The sequence below is a fragment of the Oryzias melastigma genome, linkage group LG15 (genome assembly GCF_002922805.2).
Source record: "Oryzias melastigma strain HK-1 linkage group LG15, ASM292280v2, whole genome shotgun sequence".
Lineage (NCBI taxonomy): Eukaryota > Metazoa > Chordata > Actinopteri > Beloniformes > Adrianichthyidae > Oryzias > Oryzias melastigma.
In genome coordinates, this window is record NC_050526.1 from 253,917 (window position 1) to 268,820 (window position 14,904).

Sequence of the window (14,904 nt, forward strand, 5' to 3'; positions counted from 1 at the left end):
TGTTTGGAGTTGAGGTTCAGTGTTATACTTTCAATTAAATCAAAACCAATTAACATTGTGGGGAAAAAAGAAGAATAAATATGTTGTTTTGGAAGATTTTGTTGTTTTTCTGACGTTCATGTGTGTTTTTTTAATCAAACCAGGATTTTGTGATCACTTTAACACCACAAGACAAGAACATTTCTGTAATTTGGCCCGCCAAAATAAATAAATCATATGAATAATCTTTTCTCTGGTGTCTCCCCACAGAAACATTGACCTTTGTTTAAGTGCAGCAAATTACTCTGTATTCGTGTGGTTTTGGACATTTTTTTGAAATAAAATCTCCAAAATGTTAATTTTGAACCAAAATTAAAGCATGTTTTTGTCCAAATTCCATTTTATTTATTCATTATTTTATTAAGTTAATTACCAAATAACTCCTTGAATCTGCTTTTGGTGCGGCCCTTCTGCCAAATTTTAGAATCCTTTGTGGCCCACAAGTTAAAGGTTTGCCCACTAATAATAAATGACCCCTTTATGCTGATTTAAGTTAATTAAAAAGTGGGATAAAAATGAATATTTAAAAAAAAGATGTCTTAAGAATGGAACAAATACATGTAAATTCATTTTTTTCTATTTCATACTTTGGTAATATTATTCATTATACTTTGAAGCAAAAAAAAATGCAATTTTAAAGAATCTTATACAGTCTGACAGCCTTTTGACTCTGAATGATCTGCTCTAAAAGAGCAATCAGAATGTTTTGAGCTACAACCGTGAAGCATGAATGCACCATCAGCCACTGTTGCTACGACAACATCCCTTTTCATACCTGATCACAGAGAGCTTGTTCCGTGTCATCACAATGCCTCCTCCAAATATCTCCAAACAGAATGCTAAAGAACAAACTACCGCACTGTTGGCTAACACAGATCAAACAATGGCAAAGATGCAGCACCAATCTCTGCTATTCTTGTTCAAAATGCAGCCCTAGCATGAGGAGAGGACCTCAACAAAAGCAATAATTTATGGTGACAATGGACACACCCGCGGTGTGTGCGTGGAGAAAGACAAAAGTTTGAGTGGGACCAACAGCCCACCTTGTTGGGTGGAAAACAATGGTTTTTCACAAAGCAGCGTGCTCCACCCCGAAGAGGGCGTTGAGACTCTCGTTATGAGGGTGTCGTCTGTCACAGACTGAAAACACACCTGCACCATGACAACACAGTACCACATAATCCAAGCAGAAAGATATAGTAAACCTTAAAGGGCCTATATCATGATATTTTATGCATTTCAGAGTAAACTATTATCCATATAATATCGGGGGTCTCAAACTGGCGGCCCCCCAAGTCAATATTTTACGTCCCTCGCCTTAATATGAAAGTCAGAAATATCTTCTGCATGTCCACGCTTCTTTGATGATTGCTTTGTTTTTGCTTTTTTATGCTTTAAACTTTGCATTTGTTATTGTTGTTGGATCAGAAAAGTCCTTAGCAACAGTTGCTAGCATCATTAGCACCTGTCGTTTCACAGGACATGTACAGGATATTGCTTAGTATTACACAGACATGAACAAAGGTTCAGTAAAGTTGTTCAGTAAACATAGACAATGGACCAAAGATATAGACAGTGCACGCAAAAACATATTTTTGGCACAAAGGGAACCCCATAGGGCCCAGCCTCAGCCAGACTCCGCCTTCAGTGGCCTCAAGGTAAATTAAGTTTAAGAAACCTGATCTATAATATCAATTTTCCACACTAAAGAACAGTTTTTTAAATGAAACGTGTGTTATTTTCACAGCTCGTTTTCGTACCAGGAAATAAAACAACTCGATCTCTGAGCACCAAGATCTTTAATCCATTTTATAACATCATGATGATGCGTTTTGCCCACAAAAACAAACATCCAAACTTTTCCAAAGATGGATGAGCATATATAATGAAAGCGTTTTGACAATCATCGCTAGCTATATGGATCAAGTGGGTGTGTGTGTTAGCTTGGGGGCGGAGCCAACTCTTCCTGAAAGGGGCTCTTCCCCACTTTGTGACATCACAATGTCAGAACACGCCCATTTTTATGAATTGGAAAGGGTTTAGAAAAATGGTCAGAGATGCATGAATGGAGAAAAATGCAGCTTATGGGTTGGTTTTTTTTGGGAAGAATTAACATGATATTACCTCAAAAAAGTCGATTTTGCATGATATAGGCCAGGGGTCTTCAACAAAAATGTAAAGAGGTCCAGTTAGGAAAAATTTTCTTGAAGTTACGGTCCGAAAAATACAAAGTCTAAATATTCAGTGTACGTTTTCCAGAGTATAAGTCGCAAGAGCAAAAAAATCTCCAATCAAGAAGAAGAAAAACCATATATAAGTTGCACTTTTAGGAGGAAAGTCTGATGTTTCAGCTAAAAAACTAAAGAAATAAAGAAAAACAAAAATGTAATCTTTTGATCTGTAAAAGAAAAATATCAAACTTTGAGGAAAACAATCAGATTCTCATCCATGTTTGTTTTGAACGACACTTCTTCTGCTGCTGTCAGGAGCAAATACTTCGGATGCAGCGCCCTCTGGTGGTTGTTAGCAGAAACAACCACTAAAAGACAACCGGTGTTTACTGGGAAAATAACAAATACATAAACCTTTTGATGTATAAAAAACACAAATAAATCATCACTGGTTAAACTATGATAAAAACTGCAACTTATTCTGCGAAAATATGATTGGTGGCACATCTGTATGTAATTAGTCACTAACGCTCACTTCAAATTAATTCAGTACAATTGGAAGCAACTGTCTCCATAAATCCATATCTGGAGGAAGACTCCTGGTTTGTCTGTAAACAGCAGCTTTATGTTTCTCTGAAGTCGAAAACTCTTCTTTTTTTTCCCCAAAGAAACTCTCCAAACATGTATGTGTACATATATGACGACTTGATAGGGACAACGTGTTGCAATGACAACAAGAGATGCACCAAGTAAAATTAAAGTGCCAATTCAATTCGCACCCAATGCTGGGTCCGCATGACCCCACATCTGGGTCCGGATCCGGGCCGCGGCCCGCCAGTTAGTGACCCATGATATGGGCCTTATAATGTCAACACTTGCTTTAATATAGGAGTTTGGAACAGTACAACCTGACAGCTGGAGTGAACTTCTCGCCCTGTGTGAAGGTCAGCGAGATTTAAGCAGTTATATCCAAGTGAAATCATTAGTGCTGAGGAGGCCTCCTGAAATGTGGTCAAACAGCAATCACAACCCTCACCGTGAGTCACCATTAAACAAGCTTTTGGCTAAGCGGAGCTTAGAGCTGCATCATTTCACAGCAGGGACACTCGAACGGAGCCGCAAGCCCTTTACGTGCACAAAACAGAACAAAAAGCCTCCAGCTGACTGCGAGCGGTTGCTCCGGGATGTTCTCACACTTGATGAAGTCAGCTAAAAGGGCAACAAGATTTGCCTTTAAAGCAGCTTTTGTACGACCAAATTAAGTTGACTGAATGGATGTTCTTAACATTTTCCTGATCTCCTGCTATTTAAATTCTTGAACTGTTTCCAGCGACAAGCATTTTCCATTACATGTTTTATTCAGGGAGATCTAAATGGCTGTCCGTAAGTTTCCACAACTAGTTAGAATTCAAACCATGGATCGTCCAACCATTGACTTCCAAAGCTCGGAGTATGTACATAAAGAGAAAAATACACAACAGCAGCTTGACAGAACAATGAGAAGAAGTCAGGAACACAAGTTAAGATAGAAAATTGGGAGAAGGTGAAAAGCATAAAGAGATTGGGGATTGCTGATTTAGCCAGATGTTCTTTGAGCAGTCCACCACACTGCTCATTGTGCTCACCGCATCCCACCAACACCCTCCGCTTTCTCACACCATCGACAGCACAAAGTCCAGAAAAGTAAATCATTTCAATGATCAATGATCAAATCTACTCACAAGATTTCGTCGTTTTGAAATTCAAGGACGCCGTGGGTGTCTTCAAAGTCCTCTCCGCCTCCCCGAGCAGTTCCCTCCACCGTCTTGTATGGCAGCATGACCACGCCGCGAGCTCCAGATGTTCGCAGCACCTTCACCTCCATGCTGCCCACACTTTCACTGACATGGAAAACAGGCTCTTCAAACGTAAAGATACCCGCGTGGTCGTCATCAAAAATGGTCACGGTTGCTGTAGCCGGCAGGCCAAGGCAGGCCACAGAGTCCACGTGGTTGGCTGAGTCGCCCTCTTGCGGCTCTTCGCCTTCTGGTGGCAACACTTTGACGTTGGAGAGGTGAATGAGGAAGTTTTCATCTTCCTCAAAGATGTCGTCGTCGATGATCCCCACGCGGATCTCCTTCATGGTCTCGCCGGGTTTGAACATCACCACGCCCTCCGTGAACTCGTAGTCAGAACCGGCGTTCGCGGTGCCGTCCTCCGTCCGGTACTCCACAGAAATGGTCTTGCCAAGGTCGCCGCCTCGCCGCACCACGTTCACCGCCACGGTGCCGCAGTTCTCAAGACACTGGTAGGAGCCGGGCTCAAAAAAGATCTTGGAGATAGGATCGTTGTCACCGTTCTCAGAGCGGACCTCGTGCATGCTGACAGCCTTTCGTGCCTGATCGGCGGCGTGTTTTTTCAGGATGTTGCCGGCGCCCGTCATCAGCCTGGTGGCCTGGCAACGATAGAAAGCTCGGCTCTTCTGCTGCTGGCTCAGGACCTGATAGTTGGCGAGTTCAATGAGTTGTTCCACCTGGTGGGAAACAAAAACATAATAAGACACAAGTATTAGAAATATAGCAAAGATTGCTTTGTGTAATATTTTGCTGCTGGTGTTCCCTCAATAGGATCCATAACAAAATAAAGTTGAAACAACATTTAACATTTTTAAATGTTACATCAGCCACGTAGCAGCTAGGCTAGGAGTGTAAAACTGAATCACACAAGGGGCCAAAATCCAAAACACACCTTAGGTCGTGGGCCGAACAGGATAAACATTTATTGAACACTAAATATTTTTGGAAACTTTTAAACCGTAACTTTTTAACAAAATTATGAACTAGATATACAGCATTACCTGCGATACTGCTAGTGTTATTGCTGTGAGCTGAATTTGGCTGCTGAAGATGCTAGTGCTGATACCTGAAGAGGCTGAAATTGATAGCTGAAAACGCTGAAGCTGATAGCCAGCTGAAATATTAGCTAGCTGCCAAATTAGTCTAAAAAAACAAACAAAAAAAATAAAATAAAACTTAGGTTAGCCAAAACAGCTAAAATGTAGCTGAAAAAATAGCTAAGCTTTAAAATAGCCAAAAAAAGGATAAATAAATTAGCCAAGCAGCTAGCATGTAAATATTAGCATAACTCCAAAACAGTCTAAAAAACTTAAAAAAAAAAAAAACTAAATTAGCCAACACAGCTAGCATGGAGCTGAAATGTTAGCAGAACTCCAAAATAATCAAAAAATGGTTGTTAGCTTAATTTTTGTTTGGTTGTTAGCTTGATTTTTCACTGACCACAACCCAGCAGGAGCCACAAAGTCTTACCTCACCCTTTAGAGAATTAAGACCCTCATTTGTATTAATGTCATTGTTACTATCATGATAAATATAAATTAACTATTGTTTTTCATTGTTATTTTTTTTGTTTTTTGTCACAGGTAAAAAAAAATCTATAGAATATAACCTTTTGTCAAGATATGGAATAGCTTATACCTTTTGACTAAACTTCCCATGACTTCCTTTCAAAATAAAAGACTTCCTCTGCCAAATGGGATCATCTCAATGCAGCAGATATAGGATAATATACAGTCAGAAGACAGTATAAAAAGTTTATTTTTCATCTTGTGGTGCATCTCTGACAGAAATTCATAAATCAAAATCCAATCAGGTCTAATTCAGTGACCCTGAGTGTATTTTTTTAACCATAAGGGGGCACCTAAGATACAATAGAAAATCTACCCGATAACCCTTGTGCTTACTGACATCAGATTGATTTTTTTTTTTTTTTTTTTGTGGTACATGGTGATCACAAATCTTTTAAAATGTTGTAGCTCAACTGTTAAAGTATAAATCACTTTATGGATTGTTGAGAAACCTTGCAGAGTGATACTGTTTGAGAATGGATAGAATAATGTTTGAGTTTCCTTTTTTTAATTTACTACTCATTTTTTACTTTACAATTTAAAATAAAAAACAGTATATTTATTTAATCAGAGAGCCACGATGGAGGGGTAAAAGAGCCACATGTGGCTCCGGAGCCAACGACACAATGTTCATTAGTGGATTGGTGCAGATAAAACTATTCCTGACGGTGATCGGATGAGCGAATCATTTCACATCAAGCTGGTGAGGCTTCAGATTACATAAATATTTAATCTAGAGTTTAATCATTTAAGCAACTGCTTCTGACAGCACTGCCTCTAATTATTAATTCAAAATTAGGTTAATTTGGTTGCTGTCTTTTGCCTAGCACGCTTTGCAAAGACAATAGCCACAATTTTCACTATTGCAATAACTGATTGCATAATTTTGACATTGCATCATTAATAAGAGCTGCTTTTTTTCATCCTCATTACTGCGCAGATGACAAAAAAGGAAAAAAAGTCTTCCAACCTCCTTGTCTGGGTGCTTCTGTTTGAGCTCCTTCAGGATCTTTGCCATGTCTCGACGGGTCTCCTCCTCGTCCAGATCCTTCTCGTCTATGTCCAGGCCCAGCGGACCGTCCAGGAAGTCAACACCGTGAGAGTTCAACATCTTTCCATCCATCTCGATGTCCACCTTCAAATTCAAATGAGTAGCAGTGACATCAGTGTTATTTATCAACATCTTTGGAGCAAACACAATGATTTAGTGATTTATTTATTACATCTTACACTGTCTGGGGTTTCGTAAAGCTCTTATTTTGAAAATTTTATGATAGTTTGAAGTAATCCGTCTGAATCCGGGGAATTTTAGGGAAATAATACTAAAATAATAATAAAATGATCGTGCATCGAATTTTTTGCAATATATTGACAGATTGGTATGCTTTTATTTTGAAAACATCTTGAAAATGTATTTTTTTAAGTCAAATAAATTATTAATTTAACTTTTTAAATTAAAATAGCTACTAATACATCATATTTTCATAATAAATGCACACGCAGTCACACCAAAAACAGTTTATAAATCTGGAAAAAGCGCAGGAGTCACTCACTTATGTACACAAACACTCCCTTGTTTTCCTAATGAAATTGTAATTTGCTGCGCTGCACTGCATCATCACTCAAAGCATCAGATAACAGTAAAAACAGGAAATTAAATGATGAAAATATACCAAATGACATTTGTGCTGTTGGTGATTTCCTTGATGCCATCTCTTAACCTTGGTCATTCCAGTCCATTATTGCTCGTATGTGTTATAAATATGTGCACTAATTGGCTCATTGCAGTGTGAGGCCGCTACAATTGTTACAGATTGGACGGATTATGGACCTCTGCAGATAAGGACATGGTTGTTTATTTTTACATAAAAACCTCAAATATACCAACTAAAAATATTTTATTTTGAAAAACCAGGTCAAATTTCACAAAAAAAATCCCACCAATGGGGTCCATTTAAGATTGATAAACCATTACATGAGTTAACAAATTAAACCATTACATAGTTTAATTCAAGAATTAACAAAGAAAAAAAATATTTGCACAAAAATCCATTTTTGTTCATTTGTTAGTTACTCTCCTTTTCTGTTTTATCACTGCTGATTAAATTTTTTCCTGTCATTTTCCCTCTCTTATGAGATTCCTGACATTTTGTTTGCACTTCTGTCACAAATCTTCCAGGTGGGACACAGTTTTCAGACGTTAGATATTTTCCTATGATTTAGGAGTCTTTTGATTGACAGCTCAGTGGCTCCAGCATCTCTCAGAGCAGCAGGCAGGAATGCTGCCTCTGTTCTGATGCAGACATTTATCTTCATCAAGAGCAGCCTTAATGCCAGCTTATAAAGACATAGACGGTAGCCGTGATTTACATTTTTTAATCAACCCCTTAAAGTAAAACAAAGCTTTGCAATATATGTTAGTTTTACATTAGAAAGAGAGATGAAGATCCTTCTTTTTGACTGACTTTCCCAAATAAGTGTCAGGTACACCATATAATCTCAATTTTGACACTATTTAGAGCGTTTTTTAACCATTTATTTTAAATAGCAATTAAGCTCCATTTCACAACGGGGTTTGTCTCAAGGCACACAATGAATCCAAACAACATCAAACCAAGTAGACAGGAAAGTAAAAACAGAATTGTCTCACAAGTGACTAAACTGGAAGGTAATTTCTAAGATAATCTGTCTTAATTTAATTTTAAAAAAGAGTAATTTTAAATAATATTTAAAAAAAAATAATGGGAAAATTTTTAATTTTACTTAATTTTTATATGAAAGTCGAGTGTCTGCACTGTTTTTTTTTTTTTTACTATTTTTATTTTGTCACTGAAACATTCAAAATCGACAATAGATCGGGTCATTTTCAACAATCGATAGTACTAAACCTTTGAATGAATGATTTAATTAAATTTAAACTAAGATTATCCCAAAAGGTCTTCAACATTTTACCTTCTAAGCGTTATATATTGGTGCAGAGCCTGTATGAAGAAAGTCGCTTTTTTCGCGGCAGAATCACCTGATTCACGTTGATTACATCCGCCCTTCAGCAGCACGAGGCTGCGTTTTTCACCTTCAGAATAAACTAGAGTTACGTTGATTGCATCAACTGTTAAAGAGCTACCATAACCAAATGAAAGTTTTGGCTGCAGTGTTAAAGGAAAGTAATGTTTTCAGAAGTTCTGTCAGTGAACGGATCTTCAGTTTCAGGTTCTGAACGGAAAAAAGTTCTTGCTAGTCTTCTTTTGAAAACCGGAAGCCTCACCTGAACGAAAATGCATTTACTTCCTTTGACGGTCCCGCAGCTCTTTATGCTTTGTTTTAGTTCGTAAACTTAAAATCATACACTAATCCGCATTTCACACCAAAAATACATTGTCCCCAGATAATATTTTACTACTACTATATTTATAAAGATCGCAAAATCAATGATCATGGACGTTGCGAATATTCATACATGAATTTTCAGGAGCAAATTGCGACCCGAACACCCGGATACTCTGGCAGCCCTAACATTGATACAGTGCATCCGGAAAGTATTCTTATGTACAGATTATTTTTCAGTTTTCTTCTTAAAATAAATGTACAACATTTTTTTTAAATAGTTTTTAAGAAGCAAACTGATTTCATTCATTTTGAAATAAGGCTGTGCCATAATAACATGTGGAATAAGTGAGGCACTGCGAATACTTTCCAGATTCACTGTACATGAATATTTTTTTTAAGATATAGCTAAATATTCAATGAGGAAGTGCTAATTTCTTCATGACTGTAAAATGAATATTACCATTGAAACGTCATCAATCCTTTTAATCATTTTAAATTCCTTTTCATCTAATTAATAGTTCCACATATTGCTACAAAGGTTAAACTTAAAACGTTAATGACTGCATTGATTTTTTAAAGGCAGAAACAGGTTCTAAAATTTTGCATGTCGATTTATAAAATTACTATATTAAATAACTTCTGAGCGCTTTTTAAATTAATTTTCAAAACTTGCATTCTCCAATTTAATTTAAATGGGTAACTTGATGTCAAAAAAGATAATTTGTTGCAGAATGAAAGCAAAAACATCACACCGTGACACTCGTACCTCACGTTAGTGAAAAATGCAAAAATGTGAGAGAAATATCTGTTATTTCCAGTGATCTTACCTTGGAGGGGAGTGGCCTGTCGCCCTCCGTCTCAATGATCATCCCGCGCTGCTTCCCGGTGCGGTAGCGCTTGTACACGTACTTATAAAACAGCAGGCGGCGATCGGCCACCCAGGCGAACACCACGCAGACGGGGAAGAAGAGGAAGGTGAGCAGACCCTCCCACACCTGCACCACCCCGGGAGAGATCACCGACAGGATCAGGTAGAGCCAGATGTAGGCGAAGATACTCCAGGTGGCCGTGACAAAGAAGACCCGCAGATGCTTGACTTTCCTCGTCTCGCCGTCGGGCACCACGTAGACGCAGATCCCGATGATGACGAACATGTTGAAGGCTGCAGAGCCGACTATAGTGGAAGGGCCCAGTGTGCCGGCATGAAACCCGTGACCCACAACCTCAATGACGGACAGAAGGATCTCAGGGGCGGACGAGCCCAGAGCCATGAGGGTGAGGTTGGAGACGGTCTCATTCCAGATCCGAACTGTGGTTTTGGTGGTTTCTCCATTGGGTTTCTTGATGGTGATCTCTTTCTCCTGTGATGTGATGACCTCTATTGAAGCCATGAAGCGGTCCGCGATGATCGACACGCCAAGAAACATATATACCAGAGCCACGAAGTAAACCGTCGCCCGGGCAACCTTGTCTCCGAAGGATGGGTTCTGGGGTTCCCAAACAGGCAAGATCACCCCGCTCGAGCATTCTTCAGCTTTGCTGCATTCGCTTTTGTTCGTGGCGATTGCCAGAACGGAGCCGTCCGAGCTCGGCTCAGGGGGGGCGCCCGCCAGCGAGGGGTGGGGCTTGAGCAGAAGAATCACCGCGACCACTGCCAGCCTCAGAGCAGGGGACAGGAGGGACGAGCGCTGCCAACAGCCCATGTTGATGAGATTGACGAGTGATGAGGATTGGAAACCCTGAAAGAAAAGAGAAGAGAAGAAAGTCAGACTTTTAACAGACATGCGCCCAAAAATGCAACGATAGTCACACAAGATTTAAGTTTTCCTAAACTATCCTTTCAAAAAAAGACATTTTGTTGATTGTAAGAGCCGAAAAATCTTGTATAACCAGTTAGGCAGTTTGGTTTTTCATGTTTCTGTAGCTTTCCACAAAGACTGGAGCAGATCAGATAAGAGGAGAAAACACTCTAATCTGCATTTGTGTAAACTTTTAAGAGCCAAACTACACAACAGGAAGATAACACCAAGAAAACTAGGAGCTTGGTTTACCTAAAATCATCAACCACGATGCCAAAAAATGAGCTATACTATTTAGAAGGTTGCAAGTTCACTAAAATCCCACTCCTGCAACCACATTTGTTTTAAATTGTCTCCAGTAGTCTTTTAATTGTGCAGTTTTTTTCCAAAATCCAAAAAACTTTTTCTACTCCGTTCATTAGGTGTACAATTCTGGCTTGTGGGCGGGACTGTTGGCTCGGAGCAACCCCGCCCCCTACCCCTACCCCTACCCGCCCCTCGGAGCTCTGTCTGCACCATTGACTGTGTATCAATGAATATATCAACCACATATCAACCCCTCCCCACCCGTGTTCCAAACAGAAAGTACCCACTCATTGCAAAAAGGCAAAAGTCCCATAGACTTCCATTCAGAAATAGTTATTTCTCAGTCATTATATATGTCACGATAATCATTCTTGCTCTGATGCATTCTTCTTAGCACGTTTTTTTCTAATTCAAATTATTTTCTTAACGATTTTTTCTTTATCACCAGTTATTCAAGTTATAAACTGACCAATCAGATGCCTCAGTAAAAGCATGTGGCTCCTGAAGGCCCTGCCTCCAACGTTTGATTGACAGATTCCCCCGAGCCGCTTCCAGTGGAAGGGGCGTGGACTTTCAGGAATAAGCCGGAACAACCTCACTCGTGATTGATGGCTACAGTTCCTCTAAAAACGTGACTCAGACCGACCAATCACTGTCGACGGGTTGCGATATAGCGGTAGGCGTATCAGGAAGTGACAGTGAAGGGTCTGGCCTGATTTCGCGAGGGCTGGAGGTAATGCATTTTCGATGGGGGACTTTAGCACTTATTATGTCCAGGTCATATAAACGGTCTATGGTCTGCATGCTCAGGCGCGAGCTTATAACCCCAAGCTAGGATTAGCTCCACAAAAGTAATGGCGAGCACTTTGCCTCTACTTGTTTTTGGACTCCCCGGAAAAAACCCAAAGACCTCATTAAGGTCCTGGATGGACTTTCCTACCGTCAATACGGTGCCACCGTGCAGCCATAGAGGAAAATAATAAAGAAAAGAAAAATATGTATACTCTATATGCACAAATAAGTATCCTTACATCAACCACTAACTCTTTTTTTCTGCAATTGGAAGTAAAAGAATAGCTGTTTTCTTTTTAGAACTGGACCTGGCCAGGATTTAACTGGAAAGAAACAAAGACCAGAAAACAACTATTCTTTTCCTGAGGTCAGAAACCGGTTCACTCACTCTCCTGTTTGTTTGGAGAGGAACTTTTTAGTGCAAGTGGAAGAAAACAACTGATTTCTGTTAGGTCAACAAGAAACTAACAAGTTCAAAGATTTAAGTACGGAGCTAACTTTTTCTTTTTTCTTTTACAATATAGGCAGTTTTCCATGAACGCCACGACAACAGACAACACTTTGAACTCCAGCTGTTTACGACTCATAAAGATTTTATTGTTTGAAGGTGGCTGTTAGCCTTTAATACACTTTTACTTCAGGAGAAAGCATCTTTCTCATTTCCATGTGCACGATTCACTCATTTAAAGATGCTTCTTCAACTAGTGACATAGAAAAACATCCAATTTGCAGTAAGGAATTGACAAGTTTTACCTTTTTTTTTTTTTTTTTTTTTTTTTTAAGGGAAAACCACTTTACTAATCTTAAAAAAATGACATTTTGAGGGAATATGATAACTAACCTTACAAATTCTACCCAGTAACATGGTTATTGTTTTGCCTTTTTCCTTGAACTGACACTTTATTGACAAAAAAAGCAATCAAAAATAGAAATCATTAAATAATCAATTTTAGCATTGTGAGCATGGTTAAAACTAAAGCGTTTTCATCACAGTTGCCCGAGCAATAAGCAAACCGGTCTTTGCTGGGTCATTTCCCACCGGAGATCCGATCCATCTGTACTAGCTTTATGTGCTAATCAGTCTGAACTCGTAGGCACAGAGCATGAAGATTCATTTACACTCTGTTGTGAGTCTGAAGCAAACACAAAATAGGCTTAGAAAGCCATAAAATAACGTTTTTTTAGAAAAATTAAAATCCTGCACAACATTGAAATCAGTTTTTGTTCAAATCCAGCTTGTTTTGTGGTTTAAATACACAAATATCTGACGGTTGAACCTGCAGCTTAACAAACTTGAGGAAAGGAATAAAATCATAAATAAACAATGATTATTTAATGATCATTGAATAAGTAAATCATAGAATGCACAAAAAATCTTGAAAAACTGCATAATCATGAGATGGATTTTTTCTGAGTACTCGTTTCTAGTGCCTATATAGCTGGAGGAAAACTTTATCTTTAATTACATTTCAATTTAAGACTTTAAAGTCTGCAGAAGTCCATTTTTTTTTTACTTTTAATTCCTTTTTAAACTTTTTTTTTGCTTTTCCTATGGCTTGTGAAAAGCACAGAATCTCAGCCCCAATGGGAAATGCAAAAATATCACAATAATAATTCAACTCAGAATGTTTCTCACACTGACTGGCTGCAGTCAAATGTGTCAAAGCTGTTGGGGAACAGATACTATGCAAAAATGAATGTCAAATGAACGCAGCTGCATGTGTGAACTTGCACATTGACGAGAGAATGCAAACTTGTAACCAGAGAGGCATTATGGGTAAAGACTTAACCAAATCGATTCCTAAATAAATCAATGAAATGATTGGAAATGCAGACCCGGTGTTGTGTTACAGCAGTAAATTTACTGTCCTAAAGCTCTAATGACTACAACTCACAGCAAATGATATACAAGTGTGACTGACTTCACACATTTAAAAAAAAAAAGTTTCTGAAAGGGTTTGAGGTTAGAGATGCTTCCGTAGAGTCTGCATAATTCGGAAAGTGAGCATCTTGAAGCTTCTTCTTACAAAAGCATAACCAGAACGTTTCCATGGCAACCAAGGCAGCCCACTATAAGAAACCCTGATTAGTATGCATTTTAAAACTAATGATCATCAACATCATAACCTTTTCAGCGGACTAATTTGAATTTTATGAATTTATCTTTTTTTTCCACATTAAAAATGTCTTTTTTTAAGGGCTGCTGATTTTAAGTGAAAAAAGGTTAAATTTGACTTAATAAAATGATTAACTCTCACAAGAAAACGTAACAGAAAAAGTCTAACCACTTGACGCCTATTGATGCAAGCAGTCTGCGCCTCACAGTTACTGTAACATTCTGTAATAAGCATAAACAATTCATGCATTAGTGACTTTGAAAGTATGATTATATACAGATGATCATATTCCGTACACATATTACAAGTTCTGAGGAGTTTTTTTATATTCTTTTATAGAGTTTGGGTCTGATGTCTATGACAGTCACAGAATTCTAACAAACAATTACAGAAGTATTTCCTGATTAATAACTGGCAGGCCCCAAGTGGGTCGGATTTCTGAACCCGGCTGGATTACTTTACTCATCTTTGTTACTGAATCTGGCTGGATTACTGAACCCAAATGCATTCCTGTGCCCAGATGGATTACTGTGTCCTGATAGATTACTGAACCCAGATGGATTACTGAACCCAGATGGATTACTGAACCCAGATGGATTACTGAACTCAGGTGGATTACTGAACCCAAATGCATTCCTGTGCCCAGATGGATTACTGAATCTGGCTAGATTAGTGCACCCAACGTGGTTTCTGAATCTGACTGGATTACTGTAACCAGCTAGCTACATTACTGTACCCAGATGGATTACTAAACCCAGATGGATTACTGTGTCCTGATAGATTACTAAACCCAGATGGATTACTGTACCCAGATGGATTACTGTACCCAGATGGATTACTGAACCCAGATGGATTACTAAACCCAGATGGATTACTGTGTCCTGATAGATTACTGTACCCAGATGGATTACTGAACTCAGATGGAGTACTGTACTCAGATGGATTACTGA

General features: G+C 38.7%; 1 protein-coding gene across 1 annotated transcript in view; it reads right to left on the minus strand.

The window, feature by feature from the left end:
• slc8a1b (solute carrier family 8 member 1b) overlaps positions 1 to 14,904 on the minus strand; it is a gene marked incomplete in the record, with an annotated part of 193,414 nt that overhangs the window by 158,832 nt on the left and 19,678 nt on the right. The window contains 3 exon segments of the mRNA XM_024296556.2: positions 3,932 to 4,722; positions 6,584 to 6,748; positions 9,768 to 10,679. Coding sequence (XP_024152324.1) covers positions 3,932 to 4,722; positions 6,584 to 6,748; positions 9,768 to 10,643 — 1,832 coding nt within the window.